At 37.9% G+C, this 24,118-nt stretch overlaps 1 protein-coding gene across 2 annotated transcripts; it reads right to left on the bottom strand.

Moving 5' to 3' along the window:
• Positions 1-408: 408 nt before the first annotated feature.
• Positions 409-23,306, bottom strand: NAA30 (N-alpha-acetyltransferase 30, NatC catalytic subunit). Of its 2 annotated transcripts, none has more exons than XM_037054383.1 (5): positions 23,138-23,302; positions 22,117-22,861; positions 17,296-17,419; positions 15,254-15,309; positions 409-3,767 (listed from the first exon to the last, which is right to left on the bottom strand). In XM_037054383.1, the coding sequence occupies exons 2-5, from the start codon at positions 22,858-22,860 to the stop codon at positions 3,630-3,632; spliced, it is 1,062 nt and encodes a 353-aa protein (XP_036910278.1). In that variant the 5' UTR covers position 22,861; positions 23,138-23,302; the 3' UTR covers positions 409-3,629. The 2 variants fall into 2 exon arrangements, with proteins under 2 accessions (XP_036910278.1, XP_036910279.1); XM_037054384.1 differs by lacking the exon at positions 409-3,767 and adding an exon at positions 13,719-14,047 and having other exon boundaries at positions 23,138-23,306.
• Between the last annotated feature and the right edge of the window lie 812 nt (positions 23,307-24,118).

Raw genomic sequence — 24,118 nt, 5'->3', positions numbered from 1 at the left:
GGTGCGTGAGAGGCAACCACACATTGATGTTTCTCTTCCTCTCTCCTTCCCTTCCCCTCTAAAGATAAATAAATTATATTAAAAAATAGAAAATTAAAATAAAAACTCTCCTAGAATAAACTGCTATGGAACAAGGACAAAAAAGTTCTGATTTAATATGCTTATTTGTATTGATATCTGCCATGAGTTGACTAACTGAATACGTTTAGGGAAACTTCACGTTATTTTCTAATTTATTTTGTCAGAACACAAAGTAGGGATAACAATATATAGCACTTCTTCCAAATAACTCTAAGATGGGAGACAGGAAGTGGAGGAAGTGGAAACAGAATAGACTGCTCAGGTTTTGTTCTTAGTAGGTAAAACAACTCAATCATAAAATGCACACGGCTGTATCTAAAAGAAAAATGCAAACACAACGTAACCATACTTTATTTGACTGCATCTTATTTAGACAGCTTGCACATTTCAAATCCCATTAAATCTCTCTCTCCAAAAGGATATGGGACAATAGAAGAAAATTATGCAGCAATATCCAGTCATCAAACAGCAGTCCAATATTTTGAGATACACGTGATATTTTATAGATACTCAACTCATACCTGACGTCAATATAACTTATGGTTATGTCTTTACAAACCTGAAAGCCCTGTAACATTATAGCACTCATTGTAGTGATGTCATGGTGCACTGAAAATTCTGATGCACTACCAATTTGTTTTTAATCTATGCTCTTGGAAAGTGATGAATTTCATGATTTTTAGACACCATAATATACGCATCCAGTCTTATACATGTCAGCCAATACCATAACACAGGGCAAGGTAAAGTTAAAACACGTGACAAATGAACTCCTTTACATAGATCTGTCAAGCAAGTGGAGAGGGTTATTTGGGGAAGAGGCAGAAAATATTAAAACCAATTTTTAATAGTAACTTTTTAAAATTTTGCTGGCTTCAACTTCAAAAACTACTGTCTGGTTTCTGATCTGTGGACTTCTCTTGAGTAGTTTTAACATAAGGAAAATTAGAACCAGTCCACACATCAAAAATGGTAGTATACCCGTTAGCTTCTTCAACACTAACATACATATAGCTTCATGGTAGCATGTATAAAAAATGTTCAGCAGTATTAACTGCCAAACCAGTGTCAGTGGATAGTACAGTCAGTCTTAAAGAGGCAGCACCCCTTTAAAAGAAAGTTGCACCAATTTTGCTCAGTTTTAGCCAAGTGAACTCACTGTATCAATTTTCAATGGAATTGTTTTAAGATTATGGAAGAAAAATAAAAGTCCAATACCAATGCCCCTTCAAATGCAAGAGATTTGGTTCTGGTACCAGGTGATCACGTTAGAGGTTAAAATTTTAGTGAGCAATTTTTGCTTTCCCAATTAAAGACATCAAATAGGTGCTGTTATTCAACATATACCAGTTTAACAATATGGCAACCATATGACTTTTTAATCACATTGTTAAGGTCATATTTACAAACACCCAGTCAATTCAGCAAAACCTGGTCAATGCTGGGGGAAAAGGTCAGTAGTGATGGTTCACTGATGACCTGCCAAAAACATAATGGTTGAAGTGAAAATCCAGCATGTACCTACTTTAAAACTGTCCCCATTAGTGAGTCAAACAAATGTACATTCATCAACAATCATTACCTATGAACCAGCAAGTCAAATATAAAGTAGTAAGATAAAATCTGATAATGTAATTACTGAACTGTTTTAGTTCAGCTCTCCTCGTATTAAAAATAACAAGCATCACAATGACTGGTATTCTTAAATGCTACAGCCCAAATGAAGTTTGACCAAAAACATTCTCAAAATGGTTAGCTGGAAAGCTGAGTATTGTAATGTAACCAAAACTCTACCCATTAAACTTTCAAGAGCAATACAAAATGTAAAGAAAAAGTTTCCTTTAAAAACAAGAAACTATAAATGACCCCACCAGCAAAAAGACTTTATTTTCATCAAATCTGTGTATCTTTATTTTAAAAGTACTTGTCATGTTCACTTTCAAGACATTACACTGAGCAAAGAGCAGCTTTCCTTAAAAAAAACAACAAACAAAAAAACAGACAGCAAACTTTCCTGAAAGGGGGCTTTTACCAACTGTTAACGGAGGTAGGGTTTTTAAAAATACAGTAATTATAGTCATAAAATAAAATTTCAACCAAATCCTAGAGCAGAAGTAAAGCATATCCAAATTAAAGAAAAAAACATAGATTCCTATAAAACATTTTCACAGAGAATGAATCTTTTTTTTTCCATGGATACTGAGGCTTTCCAGTTAAACAAATTATCCATCACAGGTTTCCTGACTCAATTAAAAGCAATTTCACTTTAAGATTTGTTACAGTGCACAGACTGGCCAAAACATGGGGTAACTGATGAACATGGTGATGGCTACTGAAAACCAATAAGAATGTATTCCAAAAAAAAAAAAAATTTCCATTTCTCCCTTTTGTTTTTCTAGGAACTAAGCAAAGCTCTCCAAAGAATTTTCTCAAATAAGTGGAAAGTATATAAAATCAGTTTAAAGTGAATACAATGCACTTTGAAATTTATTTCCAAGACCAAGAACCAAAAGCCGAAACATGTTAAGAAATGAAAGCAATGTGAATCCTAATCAGGTGGGAAAAAATTCCAACTACATTGTAAGGCTGTTCTTCACAGCTTAGCAATAATTTTGATTAAATAAAATCATACCAGTTTACATTAATTTTCTATGCTTTTCCAAAAATTCCCTCACTCTCAAAAAAGAAAAGTGCATCCAAAACCCAGTAATTCCCGGCTCCATCAACTTTTCTCACCCCCTTTGAGCCATTTCTCAAAGATTTTCCAAGTAGACTCAACGTCTTACTTTAAAGTAAACCACTGTGTCACTCACCTGGAAAAAGTATCCAAATTATAAAAATCTGAAATAATTTATTATCAAATTTAGAATTTAAATAAAAACAAAGTTTGCTTGCAAAGGCCTTAAAAAAGGAAAAGGTAGCATGCATTTAAAAACTAGAGATGAAGACAAATGTACTTATCTACACAGGCACTGGCAGACGCAATTTAATTGTTATCTTTACTCATTGTAAGACATACCCAACCCTAAATTTTTCATTCACTAATCACTGAGGTACCAATATTCAAGAATGGAAAATTTAATATTGAAAAAATAAAACCTAAAATTGAAGCTTTTCCCCCACCCCCTTCAGAAAACTATGGCAGGTTTCATGTGAAATGTTAGAATACTTAAGAGACTTTTACAATCTACATTGGCTTTTTTAAGGAACAAAAAGCATGTTCCACTTACTGGTTCTGTGGTAAAATGATCACTGTGTAAATAACATTGTCAGCCAACTTTGCAAATGAACAAACAAGTCTTGGCTATCAACTGGCACATCTTGTTGGTACCAAAAAAACTCTTTAAGTTTAAAACAATCTCTTTTAATTCAGAACAAATGCGCCATGCCAAAGTGCAACAAATATTGTGCGACACTCAATGAGACACTGACAGATAAGAACTGCATGGAAATTACTAAATCCATCTGCAAAGCAATTCTGTACAAATTGCATTGCATGCAAAGGTCGATTCTGCGCGGTTGGAAAGTTGTTCCTTGATGTCAGTTTCTCAACGCAGCCACAATTTAAGTCGCAGTGCATCAACTCCATTTAAATAGTATCTGAACAGCCTCTTATCTCGAACAAAACCAAGATTTTCATAAAGTTTCAAAGCAGACTTATTCGTTATTTCTGTTTCCAAAACAACCTTCAAAAAATAAGAAAAACTAAGTTATAATGTTATATATTTGAAACTAATTTATAATTTCACAATTTGACATATCACTTATAAACAATAGATGACATATTTTTAAAAAACATACCATAGTTGTTTTAAAATTTATGGCAACACAATAATTATTAATGATACACAGAAAAAACAAACAGTCATCAAAAGTTTAACAGCAATTCTTTTTGGGGGCAAGTGGGTGGGAACACAGATATATTCTGTACTATTGATTCTTGTGATGTTTGGAATTTTTAGTAATGAGAATATATGTTTTATACTAAAACAAAGATAAAGTAGTTCCCCTTGTGGAGAAAAACAGTGTGACAAAAAGATAATGAAAAGAAAAAAAGTAACAATCTATGCTTTAAGAAAATAAGCCAGCGTTTGAAGGTATTCACTTCGACCTCCAACTCCTATATTTTCCCTTGTTCATCATCATTTGTCCTGGTGACAACTACCACACTTGTCTAGAGCCTAGACCAGAGTCCGCAAACTACAGGTGCTGGGTTGAATGTGCCCACCTCCTGTTTTTGTAAATAAAGCTTTATTGGAACACAGCCAACCCCAATTGTTTACATGAGGTCTATCTATGGCTTCTTTCTCAATTTACAAGGACAGAATTGAGTAGTTACAGCAGAGACCTATGGTCCACAAAGCCTTAGATATTTACTATGCAGCATTTTGCAAAGAAAACTTGCTGAACCTAGACCAAAGGTATCCAAACTTTAGTGTACCTGGAAGGCTTGTTAATATAGATTGCTGAGCCTCACCCCCAAAATTTCTGAGTAGGTTTTGGACGAGGCCAAGAATCTGCATTTTTAAAAACTGCCAGATGATGCTGGTGCTGCTGGTCAGGGGACTAAATTCTGAGAACCACTATCTAGACATTATAAATATCAACACTTTAGACAGAGAAACACATAAAGTATTAATGTCTTTTTTTAGTATTACTGAACCAAAGGCCCTGACAATGTAGAACTGATACTTTTGAATATTGTGATTTTCTTTCCTTACTTTTTTTACCCTCCTCTACCCAAACATCATTTATCCCACCACCCTAACTTTCATATTCATAGCTCTATTTGCTTTTCTGTTGATTCTAAACCTACCTCATAGAGAATTATCAATAGTGAGCCAATTACTGTCTGAATGTCATAACCCTCAGATGTTTAGAGGTGGATAAAAAAGGGCAAAACATAATTAAACAAAGGCCCAAGCGAGGCCTTTGAATCTCTTCCTATTCCAACTCAAGCTAGAATTCAACCAAAAGATGCAAATTATACAGAAAAGACTGTACCTCGACTCATCATATACAAAATTGAATTCATGATCAATTCCTCCTCCACAATCCCATGTCAGTAGTAAGATCTCCATCCCACTAATGCCTCAGACCTGAAGCCTGGGAGTCATCTTGGAACCTCTTTCCTGTCCACCTACATACGTACATCCAAGCACTAAGTATTTCCAATTTTCTCTCTCAAATCCCTCCCAAATTGATCCTCTTCTTTCTATCCCCACTGATACCACTCTAGTACAAGCTGCCATCAACTTTAAGTACAAGAGCCTCCTAACTCAAAAAGTCTCCTATTCTAAGTAGTGTGATCAATGCTCTTGTTTACAACCCTGCTTGTCCTCAAAATAAAGTCCGTAAGTAAAGGTTAAAGCAGCACAGGTGGCAAACACAAGGCCTGAGGGCTGCATCTATCCCTCCACCTTGTTCTATCGGGCCTGGCACCTTGTTTCTACCTGGCGGCAGTACTGAACTCTCGCTTAACTGCTAAGGAGTAGTTACATTTATACAGTCCTAACCTAAAGTTAGGTTTCGGTCCTTTGAAGGCAACGGCGAGACTGATGTGGCCCCTGGTGAAAGTGAGTTTGACACCCCATCTAAAGAGACGTAAAAGGCCAAACAAAATTTGGCCTCTATTTACCTTGCCAACTTTACATCTCTCCCTTTGCTTTCCACTATCAACACTAAATTTTCTGTTTCTGGAATCCACCCAGACCTTTCCTACCTTACACCTCTCATATACTCTGTAGAGAAAGAATGCTCTTCCTACCCTCCTTGCTTTCAGCCGTAGCTTGTCACTTCTAGACTGAGTGGAGTTACGTCCCTTTCCTTTCATATAATGCCACAGCACTCCACACTGCTCCTTATTCAACTGCTGTCATCTAGCACTTAAGGAGCACGTTGTTTCTCCGAGTGGGTGAGCCCAGCAAGGGCAGTTGGTCACAGGTACCTCCTTCACAGCTTTTTCCTCTGCCTTAACATACTGCCCGACACACAGAAATCTGAGACATTTGTTAATTATAACATACATGTTCTCAGCACCTTTCATGATATTACATAAATAATCACATGCCAAATACAAACTTTTAAAAGATCTAAGAACAAGTAATTAATAGTTCAGGATCAAGAGAAAACGTTCCTAAGAAGGCATGAAATAAAAAGTTGTAGAGCAAACATACTGGTTTAAGATAAGTAAAAAGTCAACAATTTCTCTCTGCTCTCAAAAGACAGAAGGGATTTAATTTTCAGTAATGCATGCTATCCAACACTCCAGTCTGGTCAATACAATTCTGAATAATTCTCCTGGTTACTCTCTAGAATTGTTTTAGGCCAGCACCTATTTACAGCTAAAATGTTAAATCAAAGCAATTAATATAAGAAACAATAAAGCTACAACAGCACAAAATATGGAACTGATTTCAAAGAAGTTAAAAGGAGTAACAGGTTTTTTAAAATTAGGTAATACTTATTAAAGGGTTACTAAGTGCTATATAAAGCATTTTACATGCATTATGTCATTTTACATGCATTTGTCAGCTATTTTCACAATAACCCTATAAAAATATTATTATCTCCAATTTACAAATAAATGAAACTCAGGGCCAGTCTTTAAATCTGAACTAGAGCTTAATAATATCCTCTCTTCTACACTCTTCCTGATTACTTTCCAAAGTAAAACAATGCAGCAAATAGAAGCTCTAACCTACTCAAGAAACTGTAAAGGAGATCTAAGTCCATGTTCATTAGTATTTGGCAATCTAAAATATTCAGAACATCTGCAGCTAACTATGACTACATAAAATACACAAAGGTTTTGAGTTATATAGAAAAAAATTACACAAAGGGCTAACCTTAGATAAAATGAAGATTCTCTTGGCATATTCACATTTTCTAAACAAAGAGGTCATGTATTATTTGACATAATAGAAAATGCCAGAAAAACATAACTACTTTTTAATACTAAATTACTTATATCCTTATATTAAAAGAGAATGTGGGTTTATACTGGAAACTCACTATAAAACTATTCTTTTGGTCCACATCACAAGACTATTACATAGGAAGCCAATGGATAATGAGGTTATTTTGGTTCTAAAGAAACTTGGCAAAGTTGAATTCTACTTAACAGAAAAAAAAAGGATTACAGTGAAGTCCCACGAATTCTCTTAGCAACAAACCACTGCAGTTTAGAAAGCTTCTAAAATACAAAGCCGGGAAGCTGCTGAGGGAGGACAGGCTTCCTCGCCGCTGAGACTAAGCACTAGCTCACTGTCTGGCATCCCGAAGGCTACCTAACACTAGTATTGTTGAAAATACCTTCACTGCTCTTCATAATATCCCTTTAATGTTAAATTACCACCATACTGTATAGACAAAGAGACAGGCCACAAAAAGTTGAATGACTTGCCTACAATCACACAACTATACTAAGAGACAGAAGATAGATGTGGATGCCAGCTTTCTCATACCCAGATCATTAGTTAGGCTAAACTCACCCCAAAATCCTTACAGCTTCAATAACCCCATTTTACTCTGTTCTTTACCTAGCAGCCTCAGTCTCATAGTCAAAATGTGTTTCCAGTTAAACTAAAAATGTTAAACATACAATTATTAGACACAGAAACCTTAAAAGTCATCTTGTACATTATCATAAGACGTATGATAATGTTAACATGTAATAGATTATTTAAATGTCAGGCCACTACTGGTGGGAATGTGAACTGGTACAGCCTTTATGGAAAACAGTATGGAGGTTCCTCAAAAATTAAATATAAAACTATCATATGATCCAGCAATCCCACTTCTAGGTATATACTTGTACATCCAAAGGAACTGAAATCAGAATCTGAAATCACTATGTGAGCTTCCATCTTATGGCATTATTCACAACATTCAAGATACGAAATCAAATGTCCACTAAGATATGAATGGATAAAGAAAACATAGTGTGTGTACACACACACACACACACACACACACAATGGAGTATTTTTTAGCTGTAAAAAAAAAAAAAAGAAAGAAATCCTGACATTGTGTCAACATGAGTGAACCTAGAGGACATTATGCTAGGTGAAATACATCAGACATAAAAAGACAAGTACTGCATGATCTCACTTACATGTTGAAACTGAAATGGTCAAACTCATAGAAGCAGAGAGTAGAATGGTAGTTGCCAGGAGCTTGGGGGAGGTGGAAATGGAAGATGTTGGTCAACTAAAAATGTTTTAAGGTCACACAGTGCACACGTCCACTCTATTAAGAAGTTTGATTCCAGTGTATTCTTATCATATGAATTAGTACTGAGTATTAATATCACAGTAATCATACCTTAAGTCTGAAAATAATTTTAAAATTTTAATTTCCAGAGGTGAGATGTCAAAGACACGTACAGATTAAAAGTAAAGCACTGTTCGTGCTGTTCAATCACTTGCTCCAGTCTAAATTATTTCATAAAAAGTACGTCAGATTACATGGCCACCAAGTGGGTTCATTATTTTAGGTACATAAGAGTACTCTAAAAATTACATTTCAGAAACTCACTCATGCTATTTGTATGTTTTCCTTACTACTTCCCCCAGTTGAAAAGTAAACCCAAGACACTTGTTCTAGTAGCCACAACAGGCCTGTTAGAGAATAGATGTAAACAAATTTAGGCTAGATTAGCAATATGGGTAATGTATTTATTTATGAAGCAATGACTCTACTTTTTCTTGATACTGTAACTTTCTGGTCAAGCTATATAAAAATGAAAATATCTTTAGTTAATAAGCTGTTTTAACATGTCTAATTCTGATATAAAAAGTTAGGAAAATTATAGTAAAGAAAAATAAAAACATATGGAGAGTGTATCACTATTATTTGGGCAAAAATCTAATCCACAAAATATATACATATATTTCAACTCTATGATTACTAACTTTGTTTTAACTCACTCTGAATTTATCTTAAAATGACAAGTGGCAACCAAAAGTAATATAAACATGACTCAAGGCCATAAATTCTTCAAATAGAATAGAAAGTAAAAATTGCCTGGATGTGCATGGGAGGGCTTCGTAAAAGTTTCCAAATGTGTATATTTTATATCTATTTTTGTAAGAATAATTAAAAAAAACATGCACCACACCTAAGTAGTAGAAAAGGTCATTTAAAATCCTTCTCAAATGTCGTTCTGAGAATTTATTAAAATCCCTTAACACTTTAAAAGAAAGGAAAGTTAGTCTAAATTAATGAAAGTAAAATCACATGTTTATGTTTTATAATTGTTCACTGTATTCTTAGAGAATTATAATTTCTGAATTTTCCTCAAAACGATGAATTTTATACAAAACTATTTTTACATATAATTTTGCTTTTATCAAAAGGTATTTTAACAACTTAGTTAATTGTCTGGATACATTTTTCCATCTTACTATGTATGAAAATAAGTAAGGCAACTGCTGTTCCTAGAAAGGAGGTGCAGATAAGATACTGGAAACAAAGAACTAATCACTCATCAAAGACTGGTTCACACTCTCTATCATAAATGCCACCCTCAGAACACAGAAGTAAACACGAAAAAGTACCTCTGCCCTCCTTAGCCGCTAAGACACACACTCTGCACAGGAAAACTTACGTGAAGGACTGCAGTTGTCCCTTACCTGCGGGGGATATGTTCCAAGACCCCTTGTGGACGCCTGAAACCATGGGTCGTCCCCTACCCTACATGTACTATGTTTTTTCTTATACATACATACATGATAAAGTTTAACTTAGAAATTACGCAATTTCACATGTAGAAGATTCGTTCTTACTACAGATCTTAGCAACCTCAACATACAATTTTTCAACTGAGAACTTTCACTTTTTCACTTAAAGGAAGCACCTTATGGTTTCTCTTTGGCGTATGTAAATTGCCAGCACACTGCTCTTATACTCTGACACCACTGCTAAGTAAAGTAAGGACTACTTGAATACAAGCGCAGCAATACTGCAACAATCAATCTAATGACCAAGATGGCTACTAAATGACTAAAGGGCGGGTAAAATGCACAACCTGTACACAGTGGACAAAGGGATGGTTCAAATGGAGCAGCATGTTGCCGGTGTGAGACTGCAACATGCTACTCAGAACTGCAGGCAAATTAAAACTTATTGTTTCTTTCTGAAGTTTCCCATTTAATATTTTCAGACCATATTTGACCACAGATAACTGAAACAGGAAAGCAAACTGCAGATAAGTGGGGTTGGCTGTATTACAAAAAGGGAAGTCAAGAAAATCAGAGAAGGTGCAGGGGATTGTGTCCAGAAGGATTAAAATAAATTAAAGAGGTTGTTGATATTTGAATTTGAATTGGGTATTAAACTGAGAAGTATTTTAATAAGCAGAGGAGGACCAAGAAGCTACCAGTTCAAGCAAATAATCAGTTAGAAAGTAGTTACAAAGGAGTACAGGAGGAAGAAAATAAACCCAACGGGATGAAATGGCAATAGAAAGTGGAACCAACAAACACGCTACTATAAAAAACTAAAAAGAGAGATGTCCAGTCAAGATAGTGGCACAGGTAAACACACAACCACATCAAAATTACTACTAAATATAGAACAACCATCACTAAGAACGGAAGTCTGACTACCAAATTCAAGAAACCATATTCACCCAGATAGGGAGGAGGGGCAGACACACAGAACCTCCAGTCCGACATCCCTGCTTGTTGGATAACATCCCTGCATAGTGGATAAAATTTCATAAGGGTTATCTTGGGAGTGAGGAGTGCCAGCCAGTCCCACCCCACAGTTCCAGTGCCAGGAAGGTAAGTCCCCATAACTTCTGGCTGCAAAAACCAGTGGGGACTGAGTTGGTGGAACTGCTGGAGTCCCAAGATGTTCCCCTTAAAGATCTGACACATGGACTTAATAAGACTGAGCTTCAGCACCTGGGTAGCAGCTTGAAAGGCACCAGTGGCACACAGAGAGGGACTGAAGTATCTGGTATCAAAGAGAGAGCTGGGGGACAGCTTTTGCCCAGACAGAAAAGTGAGCAGAGGCCACAGTACCTTTTCTGAACCCTCCCCACACAGCCACAGAGCCACCAGGAGACACATTTAAAAATCCACCAACCTGGTTAACACTATGCACCCTACTCTGGAGATTCCCTGAGGTTCCATCCCACCCAACCTATGGGACCACCCAAACTGTTAACAGTGACTTTTTCAAATGAATGGCAGGTCTTGGCTCATGCTTCACAACTTCCTAAACCCTATCAAACAAGTAATAGCTGGCCTCAATAATCCCCCTACCCCCCAAATCTCTTAAATGGCTCCAGGCCCAGCACTAGCAGCAGCCAGCCTAGATTTACAGTTTGGATTTGCCTGGGAATCTCCAAGCCCCGCACTAGTAACAGCCATCTCAGATTGCTTTAAGCTCAGGCAGGGAGGCTCCAGGCAGAACACAGGTTGGTGCTGATCCTGGTCTGCACCACACAGGAAACTCCAGTGCCTGTGTACCCATTGGGCAGCTACAGACCAGATTGGAGCACCACTACCCTGCCCCTGCATATCTGATCCTCCATGGAGGGCAAAGGCTGGCAGTTAGTGGTCACAGCCAGTCTTTGCAATGAACTGGCCTGGGAAAATCACTCCCACTGACCTGCCAATGGCAATCAAGGTTCAACTACAAGATGAGGATGTACTAGGCCCACACAAAGGGCACACCTTGAGCATCCAACCTGGGTGATAGGGGAGGCTGTGACACTGGACCCTACAGTACACCTACTATGTTACGCCATGCCATCAGGACAGGGAGTCATAGCAGCTCTACCTAATACATAAAAACAAACACAGGGAGGCTCCTAAAACAGGGAGACAACAAAACATGGCCCAGATAAAAGAACAGATCAAAACTCCAAAAAAAGAACTAAACAAAATGGAGATAAGCAATCTATCAGATGCAGAGTTCAAAGTACTGGTTATAAGGATGCTTAAGGAACTTACTGAGCACCTTAACACCATAAAAATCATTCAACAGAAACAAATGATTATGATACACTAAGTGAAATAAAGAACAATTTACAGGGAAACAACAGTAGAGTGGATGAACCCAAATATCAAATTGATGATTTGGAACATAAAAAAACCACCAGTCAGAACAGTAAGAAGACAAAAGACTCCAACCCCCATTCCCGCAAGAGTATTATAAGCAGCCTCTGGGATAACTTCAAGAATTCCAACATTCACATCATAGGGGTGCCAGAAAGAATAAAGAAAGAGCAAGAAACTGGAAATCTATCTGAAAATATAATGAAAGACAACTTCCCTAATTTGGTGAAGGAAATAAACATGAAAGTCTAGGAAGCACAGACAATCCCATACAAGATGGATGCAGAAAGGCCCACTCTAAAATACATTATAATTAAACTGCTAAAGGTTAAAGATAAGAGTATCTTAAAAGCAGAGAGAGAAAAATAGTTACCTACAAAGGAGTTCCCATAAGACTATCAGCTGATTTCTCAAAAGAAACTTTGCAGTCTAGAAGGGATTGGCATGAAATATTCAAAGTTGTGAAAGGCAGGAACTTAGCCAAGATTGCTCTACCCAACAAAGATATCGTTTAGAACTGAAATGCAGATAAAGACCTTCCAAGACAGGAAAAAACTAAAGGAGTTCATCATCACCAAACCTTATTACATGAAATGTTAATGGGACTTATGAAAAAGAACATCGAAACTATGAACAATAAAATGGCAATAAATACATATCTATCAACAATTAAATCTAAAAAACCAAACTAAGCAAACAAGAAGAGAGATGGAATCACGGACATGTAGACCCTTTTGGTGACTGCCAGATGGGAGGTAGTGTGGGGGAATGTGTGAAGAGGTGAGGGGACAAAGAAGTACAAATTGGTAGTCACAGGATAGCCAGGGGGTTGTAAAGTGCAGTATAGGCAATAGAGTAGCCAAAGAACTTATACATATGATCCATGGATATTAACAAAGGTGTGAAGATTCCCTGAGGGAGTAGGGGGTGCAGGGTAGAGGGGGACAAAGAGGGAAAAATTGGGACAACTGTAATAGAATAATCAATAAAATACAATTAAAATTAAAAGAAAAAAGGGGATAGAAGAGTTTATTGCTATGGTTCAAAACTCAATGAAAGGGAAAGTAAAACCCTTATAAAGAGTAAATAAGAGTTCCGTCCCTTCATACAGCAAATGCTTTACCTAAACATTTTTTTAAAGCATGAAAGAGTCTAATCCAGACTGCAAACACCATTTAAAACCACACACCTGGAATAGGTTCATGAAACCATTCCCATTTCAGTCTAAGATTAAGTACTACTCACTGTTTCAAAAGAAATACGATCAGAATTAAGTTTTTAGGCCTCAATGAAAAGGCTATTTCTACAATAAAATATACTACTAATTTAGGATTTAACCTTAGACTAAAACAATATAACCGAAATCTCCATATCCTTCCTCCCACTTTCAAAGAAAACCAATTCTATTTAAATATTTGATCAGTGAAGTAAAGTGTGTCTCACAGGCACCTAACCAGGATAACTCGGAAAAGGCTTAACCACAGGGACATAGTACACCCTGCTCATAGCGCCCTGTTCACTGGAAACCACTCTACCCAATAGCTGTAGGAGACCAAAATGTGGTCTCATGACACCAAAGTTTCTCCCAACTGTTACATGCTATTTTGCAAAGCTTGACATTCTTCTTGATGAGCTGTTTAAGCCAGTGTGGCTATGGCCCAAATACACAGACGTAGACTCATAAACGTATGCAAAGTTTAGTTACCAGCCATGTAAATTATCAAGGTCACTGTACCTTTTACTTTTTGATATTAAAAGCTGCGAACAATATGAGATCCTCCACCATGTGTAATTATCTTATTTGGAGTAAAATTAAATATCCTTAAATCCCAGGACTTCTCTGTGCTGCTTAGTATGTCTGTAGGCCTTCACACACAACCACCATTTAGTGTGATCTGTCAGAATACAAACTAATGTGAACAAGAAGCATGAGAATACTCTGTGCTAAATCTCTATATTCTGACATGGAAATGTGTTCATGAGATAGTTAAATGGAAAAAGTAGTACAAATAATAATTATGATTAGATTTTTATAAAAGAGTATTATACATTTGCATACAAGTGTGCTTAGAAAATAGGAAGATGCATATCGAAAGATTAATGGTAGTTTTAAGTGGAAAGATGAATGAAGAGCTGAAGAGCACGAAGACAGTGAAAGAGACTTTATAAAACAAAGTTCACACACGCACAAAATGGTTAATGACTGTGTCTAGATTTTGTACAAAAAAAAAAAAAAAAACAACTTAAAAAAAGTAACCAAGACAAGTAACTTATTAATGTCAGTCTGCTGGGGAAAAAATACCTGATTTCAAGTACATCGTAAACTTTCTAAGGCACACTTGCCCTTTAATAACAAAGACAACTGTCACTTGTTTTGCTCATAAAGTTACTATACATAAAAATGCAACTTTGTTCCTTCTCAGTCATCATTGCTATATGGACATCTATACTTCCCCTAACTTACTCTTTCCCAAATTATTCAATAGTAAATTTTAACATTTCCAACCATTACAAGTATTTACTGAACATCTACTGTGTTTAAAGCCCCGGGCTACAGCACACAAAGAAATTATACTTGCCATCAGGCCTTACAAACAGGCTGAAAAGAGATGCCCTTAGGTTAATATATAGAGAGCTCTACATTTAAAAAGTGGTGCCCCACCAAACGCTATCACTATTTAATGCTAAGAGGTGTTTTTCAAATATGAGGAGAGAGCCAACAGCTAAAAAAATACTTAGAGAGAAAATAAGGCTTAAATGCAAATAAATTACAATAAGGTTTGCAAAAAGAGCTACCTTAAATAACCAATAAGTCCTTTGAATACCAATTCCTCTGAGTATCAATTATTTACTGAAAATGTCTAAGATTTTAGCTTTACATTTTGACACAAAACAAATTTTAGTTCCCAATATCATCTTAAAATTTACTCTTGGTCAAAATTCATGTGTGTTTAAATAATGTATAATTTCACTACAAGCTGTATTTGTACAGTAATAGTTTGTAATAAAACCTGCAGTACAATTATTATGGGCTACTTATAAAAAATACCCAGGAGAATACTGCCCAGGATAAAAGGTCTTAAACATTTAGAAAGACTTACCTCATCACAGTCTCCTTCAACCATGGCATATATAGCTTTCTTAACCAAGTTAGTACCTAGAACATAGATCTGAGTATTAATGAAGAAAAAAATGCAAGTGCTTTCTTAAAGATACCTAAATTATAATATCATAATAGGCACAGGAATGTCAAATGCTGACTTCTACCTTGAATGCAGATACACAGATTATCTAAAATCAAAGTGAGAAAAATTTCAGATTTAAAATGAGAGGCCAACAGAATGTACACATAGCAACATAGTAAGTTTCCCCTTGAAAGACCTCAGTCCTGACATATTCCTCTTTCTCAGGTGTAATCATTTGCTCCAAGCAGGAGTTTGTGCTATTCTGTTTGAAGGGAAAAGGGAAAAAAGAAAAAAGCAAGATATACTACAGCCAAGCAACCCAGGAACCTCTTGAGATGGCCAGGACTCAATATATAACCCTTGAACCAATGTTGCCAAAGATCACACCAGAACTGTTATGACTTAAAGCCCGCCCCAAACACTGGGTTGGTTCCTACAAACCTTACAATGAGCCTAGGCACACTAAAGTCTGGTACTCCCAAATGATGTCAGAGGTACGTCTGCAAATGCCTAGCAAAACATATCCTAGTTTAGAGTGGGATATATTTGGTGCATTAAAGGGCAAATAACTATTGAATGTGATTTTTAAGAGAAGAAAGAAATCCACATTTTGTAAGAAATCTTTTAATTCTCAAAACATGAGCAAATACGCATTATATGGGCCAAACAAAATGTCTGAGGGCTAAGATATAGGCTTCTGCCCTCTGAAAGAGCCAATTGCCTATCATTTGCCATGAGTTCCTATCAGCTCTTTTTAACCCATCAATGCCTCAAACTTGACTTACATACTAGGCCTGATTCATTAAAAATCTTAGTGGTAAATTACAACATTGTAAGTTGGTTAAACCTAATGTAGTAAGTAAACCTATTCATAATAATTTCCCATAATATCCAAGATTCTGCCTTAAACTGGACAATAACAGTTAACAGTTGAAAAAAAACCTGCAAGTGACGAAACTCCTAGTAATTAAGTACTGCTACAGCATCAAATATTCTTTCATGAATACTAACTTAGCTTCAGTATATCCCAGAATTTGACATACTCAGACAGCTGCTTGTCTACCTGATCTTCCATCTTGAACAAAGAGCTAGTAGTTCCTAAACACTGGGACAGGCTTACATCACTGTCACCTGGGGAAGCTTCAGCCCTGCTTCTAACAGGACAAACAAGATTCTCAGGGGGAGGGACCCAAGTATTTGTGTTTAAACTACCCAGGTGACTCTAATGGCCATTATAAGATTAACTGAAAACCACCAAAAAAGGAAGACCCACGAAAAAGATGATTGGAAACAGAAAGAATTCTCTTTGCAGGTCTTCCCTGAATTGTTAATATATAGTATTTGATAACTACTACTAAATAGTGGTTAACAATTTCTCCATAGTTTTGCCTTCATTGAGGTCCACTTCACCCAAGTACAGACAGCTGCGTGAGGGCTATGATCAACTGCTCTAATAATGCTATCAAAAATTGCAATACTTAGTACATAAAAAAACATTCTGAACATTAAAAAAATGTTTGGAGGTAAAAAAAAAAAAGGTCACCTGCAAACAAAACAAGACCAGAGGCATGGATACATGGCACAGACTGACAGATATCTGAGTGGAGGGGGTGGGAGGGTGGGTGGAGAGAATGGAAGAGATTAGCCAAAGAACATACAGGCATAGCCCATGGACACAGACAACAATGCAGTAGAGGCCACAGGGCAGGAGGGAATGGGGGACATCTGTAATAGTATCAACAATAAAAAAATGGTCACCTGCTACTTATGAGAAAGATAATCTTTCAAACAAGTAAATCAATAAGAAATTCACTAAAAACATTTTGGAAATAGTTTGAAATAAAAACAATCTTAGCATCATGCTCATTTCTACATATTTACATTTAAGTCTTTTGCTTCAAAAACAAAAAAGAAAAATAACTTAATGCATTCTTTTAGTGATATAATATTTTTCTTACCAATGCCATTTCTCCTGTATTTGGAATCCACAGCTAACATGGCTATATAACCTCTGCGGAACATCTTTTTGTGCATGTCCAACTTGCAAACGATGGCACCTACACACTCCTCCCCTACCATGGCCTTAAAAATAAACAAACAATTATGAAGAACATACTGCCATCAGATACTGCACCCAGGGAAACAGCAACCAACTACTGGTCAGCATTTTTGAGGGAGGAAGAAATAATGAGAATTCTAGCAAGAGAGCACAAGTTTCAGAAATCCCAAAGCTCCTTCAAATGTTCTAGTTTTAAAATCTTTCAAGAGTCTTTAGAACGTAAGTTTCTTCTGCTTATTATCAAAGCATGGGGAGGGGGAGTGCAAGAATTCCACAAGGTAAACAAATATTTGAGTATTTTACAAAAGGGTTCTAATTATAATTAGCTTTAAAAGAGATTTAAAATTACAATTATTTGTAATAAAGACCTACATATTTAAGACTTGGGAAAGGGAGAATATGTAAAAATAGTTTCTTAAGAAAGTCTATTTATTAAAATATGATAAAATACTATGAAAATCACTTATCAGCAGAGTACAATAATTTAAAATTTAATTATAATAAAGCATTAGCGAAAGATATAATATTCATACTTGAATAGTAGTCTGATCAGGGAAAAAATGTAAAAAATTTTCAGAGAAATGATTGTTTCAAGGTATTCCTTGGATCCTACCCAAGGGGTTTTTATTACTGAAGTACTACAAAGATTAGAGACATGATGGTCTCACTTTTAGGACACTCTTTGCAGTGTGAGTCATTCTCACACAGCTCACAGATCACCTAGAACTCAATATGAGAGCTATTTCACTGAAAATGTACAGCTTTCCAGAGTCCTTAAGATTCCCAGTGTCACCACTCAAAATGTTTTTCAAAAATTCCATCACTGATAGAAAGTTCCAGTAGTATGGTATTCTGTTAAATGTAAATAATAAAACAGCTCCAATTGTTTAATAATGTGTCAGTGAGAAATACCTGTTTGCTGTAAACAGTCCTCATTAAAAAAAATTAAAATTTAAAATTCTCTTAATGAAATTGACTTTTCAGAAGAAACGATTTCAATTAAAAAAAACAGGAATGAGTTAAAGATTATTAAGTAGAGTCCAATTTATACTTCTTATTTTAATTTAAATTTGTTGTGAGATTGTTTTAGTTCATCATTTTATAAAATGCATTAAAAGCCCTTGGTTTAAAAAAAAAACTGTGGAGAAATCTTTTAGGCAAGATCATTTTAATCCATTTCATGCAAGCCTCAACCTCAACTAGGTCAGGAAAATCCTTTTGAAAGAATATGAAATTCAACAATCCACACTAATTAATTTGTTTTATCACACAGTCCTATTTTGAGCCAACAAACCTCTAAAATTATTTCCATTTTCAATCATAATAAATCAATCTGGTGCTTTCAAAATCTTTTGAAAACTAAAATTTCTTTCTGTATTAAGACCTGAAATATACACAAGACTTGTTTGAACTCTGACAGGATTTTCTGATACGAAAACTCACTTCAAAAATATTTGTGTGCTTGTGTCAGTGTGTGTACATGTCACAGAACAAATAGTACATTAAAAAAACCTGGACCTAACTTCATTAGCTAGAGAAAGTGGAAAGCTATATAAATCTGTAATACAAAACTATAGAAGAGCTATTCTTCACAGTTAGTAAGCCATCCAAAAAAGGAAAAATTTAAAACCACCGGATACACTATAGCTGGACAATTCTTTCAAATTAGTAAATCTTTTTTGTCCTTTAACCAAGGAAGCAAAAAGCAAACAAAGCATATTAGTTCCCTTTTGGACTAGATTGAGTTCTTCCTGATTAAAAATCTGTAGGAGCAAAAACCAAGTTGTTTTTATACATTATTACTAATAGGATGTTAGTGATGAGGAAGCCCAATGCTATTTTTTCTGATAAACTGCTAATAAATATATGCTTAGAAGAATCACTAAACGGCTTGTCAATTTTTCCGAAAAGCTTCTACACATACATTTGGAACTCATGCATCAAACATGTTCTTCTTTTCAGATGGGAACTGAAAAACTCCAGCAAGGTTAATTAAGATAACTCCAAAGGCCAAAAAGGCTTAATAATCTATAGTACTTGAAAAATAGAAATTGTGTGAATTAGAGATTCCTAAATTCCAGAACACTAAAAATAGGATAGGAAAGAAGTGTTTCCAGAGGAAGCCGGAAAGTTAAACTTAGAACAAATAAACGGAAGTACTATACATCACTGGTATAAGTGTAAGAAGTTCAAAAACACACCTACAACTAAAAATACCATGAACTCACAAAAGATGTAGTGAGAAATTAGTTAAGTACACAGTAACTGACAGTGCCTCCCATTTGTATAATACTCTTTCACATATTATAATTATTAGGAAGAATCATAACAAAATGTAATTGTTAGTCAAATATAATCAAGTATTGGCAATTTTCTAAGGTCCAACCTCATTAATTCCGTTTAATCCATTACAGGTTACTCATGAAAACCAGGGACAGTTTGGAGATTTCTCATCACTGAGATTGATTTTGGTAAGAACAATGTGTCCCTTGATGAAGTATAACTTGGTGACAATCATGTTCAATGAATGGGTCAAGGTTATGTCATTTTTCTGGTTCTTGTTTCCATGAGGCCAGGAGATTTAGGTTCTAGCATTACCTCTCTGACACTACATATCTAGAGATTTAAAGATTGTAAAGTCACCCTGGTCCTTACTTTTCTGCATTAAAAAAATAAAGTTCAGCTGGATTATCTCTAGGGTCCTTTAGTGTTCTAAAATGATATGATTCAAAGTAAACACACACTTAAAATTTGTCTTATATTAGTTCTCATAGGAAATTCAAAATTTTTTAAATGCCAATACAAAGGCCCCAGCACTACAATGGCCTCTGATTGTCTGGCTATTGCTTTATGTTCCATACCACTAGATTATATTTGCACTAGTAAACCTATATAGGTCAACCACTTGTGCATATCTCCATGTCTAGATATTCAGAATTTATGTTAAACTGACTCTCAAGGGCTAAAGTACAAAATAACTGGTGAACTGGGAGGAGTCTACATAAAATCAAAATTAAAGATCACTAATACTCAATTTTTCAGAGTCTAAAATGGCAGACAAGTTGAGAGAGGCCTATCAGAACTCAAAAGTTTACTAAATATCATATACTAGGGTGGGCAGAAGTAGGCTTACAGTTGTTCGTATGAACAGTGATACAATAATTAATAAATAATACAATAAATTGTTTCACATATCCACAACTTTAAACCTATTTTCCCCACTCTTATATATTTTTTCTGAAATTAACAGAAACACATATACTATATTAAAGTGTAACTCAACTGTACACTTCTGTGGGTTAATTTACTAATAATTAAATCTGTAATTTTCAGTAATTACAATGGCATTTGATATGACATTTGTAACAGTGGCAAAAAATCATCTTCCCATTTTTTTGATACAATGGTTAGAATCCTAAAAGGAGTTTCGTAGAATATAAACGAGTTTCCACTGTTTATAAGGCAGAAACCTTAAAACAAATGTACTAAACTGAAGTTTAGCAAAGTGAACACAGAAAACAGTAGAACTACAATGCTAGGATATATTTTCAAATTACCACTTAACTACAGAATGAAAAGGATGGATTTCTGAAGTATCGTTAAAATGTCTTGCAGGGAATTACCAAGTGCAACTAAATCAATGCTGAAATAATAAACAGTGGCAGTGGCTTTTCCCTTTACATATCATAAAATCCTCCTTAAAAGCATGTTGCCTTTCAGTAAAATTCAATGGAAACAACGTGCTTGTGAGCACACAATACAAAGCATATATCTGCAGTTAATATTTTAAATGAAAGGTTTCAAACAGAATGAAATTGCTAAGTATAAATGGAAAGAAGGTCTAAAAACTTGTTCAGCTTATTTGTAGCCAGGTTTTTTTTGGCTTACACACAAAAATCTTTGCCAATTATACTTCACACAAGCCAGTGTTACTACTAGTATTTAGGCATATCTACGACCAGTTTCTCAAAACATAATAAATCAGTAAGTTAAAAAGTTATAAAGGAAACATTTTCCCCCTAGAAACCCGCTTGGAAAAAGGCAGGTATCTGGATGTGGAATTTAGTAACAATTTCACACTTAGTTTCCTACACTTCGCAAAAAGGTATTTTGTTCAAGTTTCAGTTTTTCAGCCACCAGAAGTGTGAATAGCGCCTTCTGCAATCAAGCACCAGAAAACAAGCTGGCTACAACTGTTAATTGTCCTGCTGAAGTAAAAGGAAACAATCTCCATCATGATAGAATACGCTTGTAAGATTTCATTCTCCAATGTGACCACAGTAAGTTTACTGACAATCACCTTCACCAAAACATGTGTATGCATACACCCTTCCCTGATTATAGCTGTAATTGAGAGATTAATAAGGTCTGCAACGAACAGAATCATGTTCAAATTAAATGACTGCAAAGTACTCTGAGAATGAGGATGGGTAATTAAAGAGGTTAAACATTATTATAAGCTAATGCAAACAGGATACAAAACCCCCAACACCCAGCGTGCGGGCCTGTTGCATTCACATCAGTAGGAAGTTACCCGAGATCCAGAGGTCTCACCTTCCGAAGTTTCATTAAATACTAGGAGCGCGCGCACGCACTGCACAGCGCGCCAGGTACTCTGAGAGGCAGCGCAGACCCACGCCACTCTGCCCTCACGCTCCCTGCCCTGCGCGGCCTGGGTCTCTCGGCCGGGTTCACCCTCTTTTCATTCCATCCCACTTACCAAGAAACATAGCTGTGGCCAGTTGTGGATAAAATATCTATACGTATAAATGGAGTAGGGTTCAGACAGATCTTTGGTGATCAGTCTCATGATATCGGGCATTTGTAGCTCGGATTCATATCGGACATAACGTATCGTCCGATCCTCCCCAGGCTCAACCTCCCGGCCCGAGGGGCTTCTTAAACTGCAGCCGGCGCTCAGGGACGAAGCCAGCAGCCGCACCTGCTCGTCTTCCTCCTCCTCCTCCTCCGCGCCCTCCGCCAGTCCATTGCGGGCCGCCGCTGCCTCCGCGGGGCTGGGGAGCGCAGTTCTTGCATTACTGGGGAGGCAGTGAGGGGGGCTCTCGCCCGAGGGTACCCCGGATCCTTTTGTTGCAGTCGCTCTGGGGCCCCCGTCAGGGGTGGCCGTGGTCGTGGCCGCCTCGGCCGCGCTTAAAACCTTGCTCTTGAGAGAGGCGGCCGCCCGGAGGTGCCGCAGTTCGGGGCTGATCAGTCCGTTGAGCTGCAGCTGCTCCTGCGGTGGCTGAGGGCACCGGCGGCACGGATGCCCCTTGGCCGCCGCCTCGCTGCCCGCCGCACTCCTGCCGCCGCCGCCGCCTTCGTGCTCCTCGTCGTCCTCCTCGTCCTCGCTGCAGCAGACGAGGGCGGCCCCCGCCGGGAAGGGACAGCGGGGCTCAGCCACTGCCGAGGCCGGAGGTGCCGGTGGTGGGAGGAGGCTGCTAGGCCCAGGCGGTACCTCCGCCATCCTAGAGGCGACACAAACCGAGAGCGGAGGCCATGAGACCCGGCCGACCAGCGCGGAGCAAAAGGGGGCGGCGGGTGGGGGGCAGCGGGGGTGGGGGAAACAAAGGCAGAAACCGTACCTCACCGAGGCGTCCCCCCAATTCTGTGGCTCCCCCCCGACCCCCTCACGCTCTTCAGCGCCGCCCAGCTGCTCAGCCGGCCACCGTCCTCGTCTGCCCGGGCCCATCCGCCAGCCCTGTCACCGGTGCCCCTCCCTGTCCCCCCCCCGCGGGGCTCACCCGGCACAGGTCCCCGCCGCCACTGCCGCCACTCCTCTTTTTCCTCAGCCGCTGCCGCCGCCTCCTTCACCGCCGCGGCCGCCTCCACCGCCAAGGCTCACACTCAGCCGCCGTCGCCGTAAAGCGCCTCGGCTGTTACCCCGGGTAAAGTTTCCTGGGCCTGGCTTTACGACACTTCCCTGCCTGCCGGCTGCCGGGGCCAAGGGAAAGGGGCGTGGAGGGAGGTGACCTGTGGATGGGCGGGGCCGGAGGTGTCTCCTGCGGGCTTCAGGGGAGGTGCGTGCTAACGAGTGGGGCGATGGGCGGGGTGGGGGGGAGTTGCTGAAGGCTCTGGGGTAGCTTGCTTCCAACCTACTCTCTCGGGCCTTGGAGTTCCTCGGAGTTCGCCGCGCGGGGCCGCAGAGAGATGGGCGGGGCGGGCGCTCCCTGTTGCAAGCCAGCCGCCCCCACGGAGCTGCGGCGAACCCCGCCGGCTCCTGGCCTGTCGATTCCATTTACAATTCTCCTAAAAATGTTTTTGCTCAGTTGTATCTCTTTTAACGTTTGCCCGAGGGCAACGGGTTGGGGGGCGGGGGGCGGTTACCCGAGTCTCTTAAACTGGAGCAAATCGGGAGAAAATGGAAAAGAAGAGGGAGTTAAAATGTCACTTAATTAGACTTTGCCCCTTTAACACTAGAGAAGGTGGACAGGTACTCCTCTTCCTCTTTAAGGATACCCCCCTTCACCCCGCCCAGAAACATTGGAGGTAAATGTGATGAACAGGTGTTGGGCTGCAGCAAGCAAGCAAGCGTGGGGGAGAGTTAGGGTGGAAGAGAGTGAGAGCGACTAAAAAAGCACATTCCAGTGCAATATACAGATCATGTACCACAGAAATACACACTTGAAATCTATATAATCTTATTAACCAATGTAAACCCAATACGTTTAATTAAAAAAAAAACTTTAAAAAGCAGATTCCTAAACTTGTGAGTTGAAATAGGA

The sequence above is a fragment of the Sturnira hondurensis genome, unplaced genomic scaffold, assembly GCF_014824575.4.
Source record: "Sturnira hondurensis isolate 20B ecotype Veracruz unplaced genomic scaffold, ASM1482457v3 Scaffold0008196, whole genome shotgun sequence".
Lineage (NCBI taxonomy): Eukaryota > Metazoa > Chordata > Mammalia > Chiroptera > Phyllostomidae > Sturnira > Sturnira hondurensis.
Note: the sequence above shows the minus strand (reverse complement) of the source record. Positions and strands in the feature narration are given on the sequence as shown.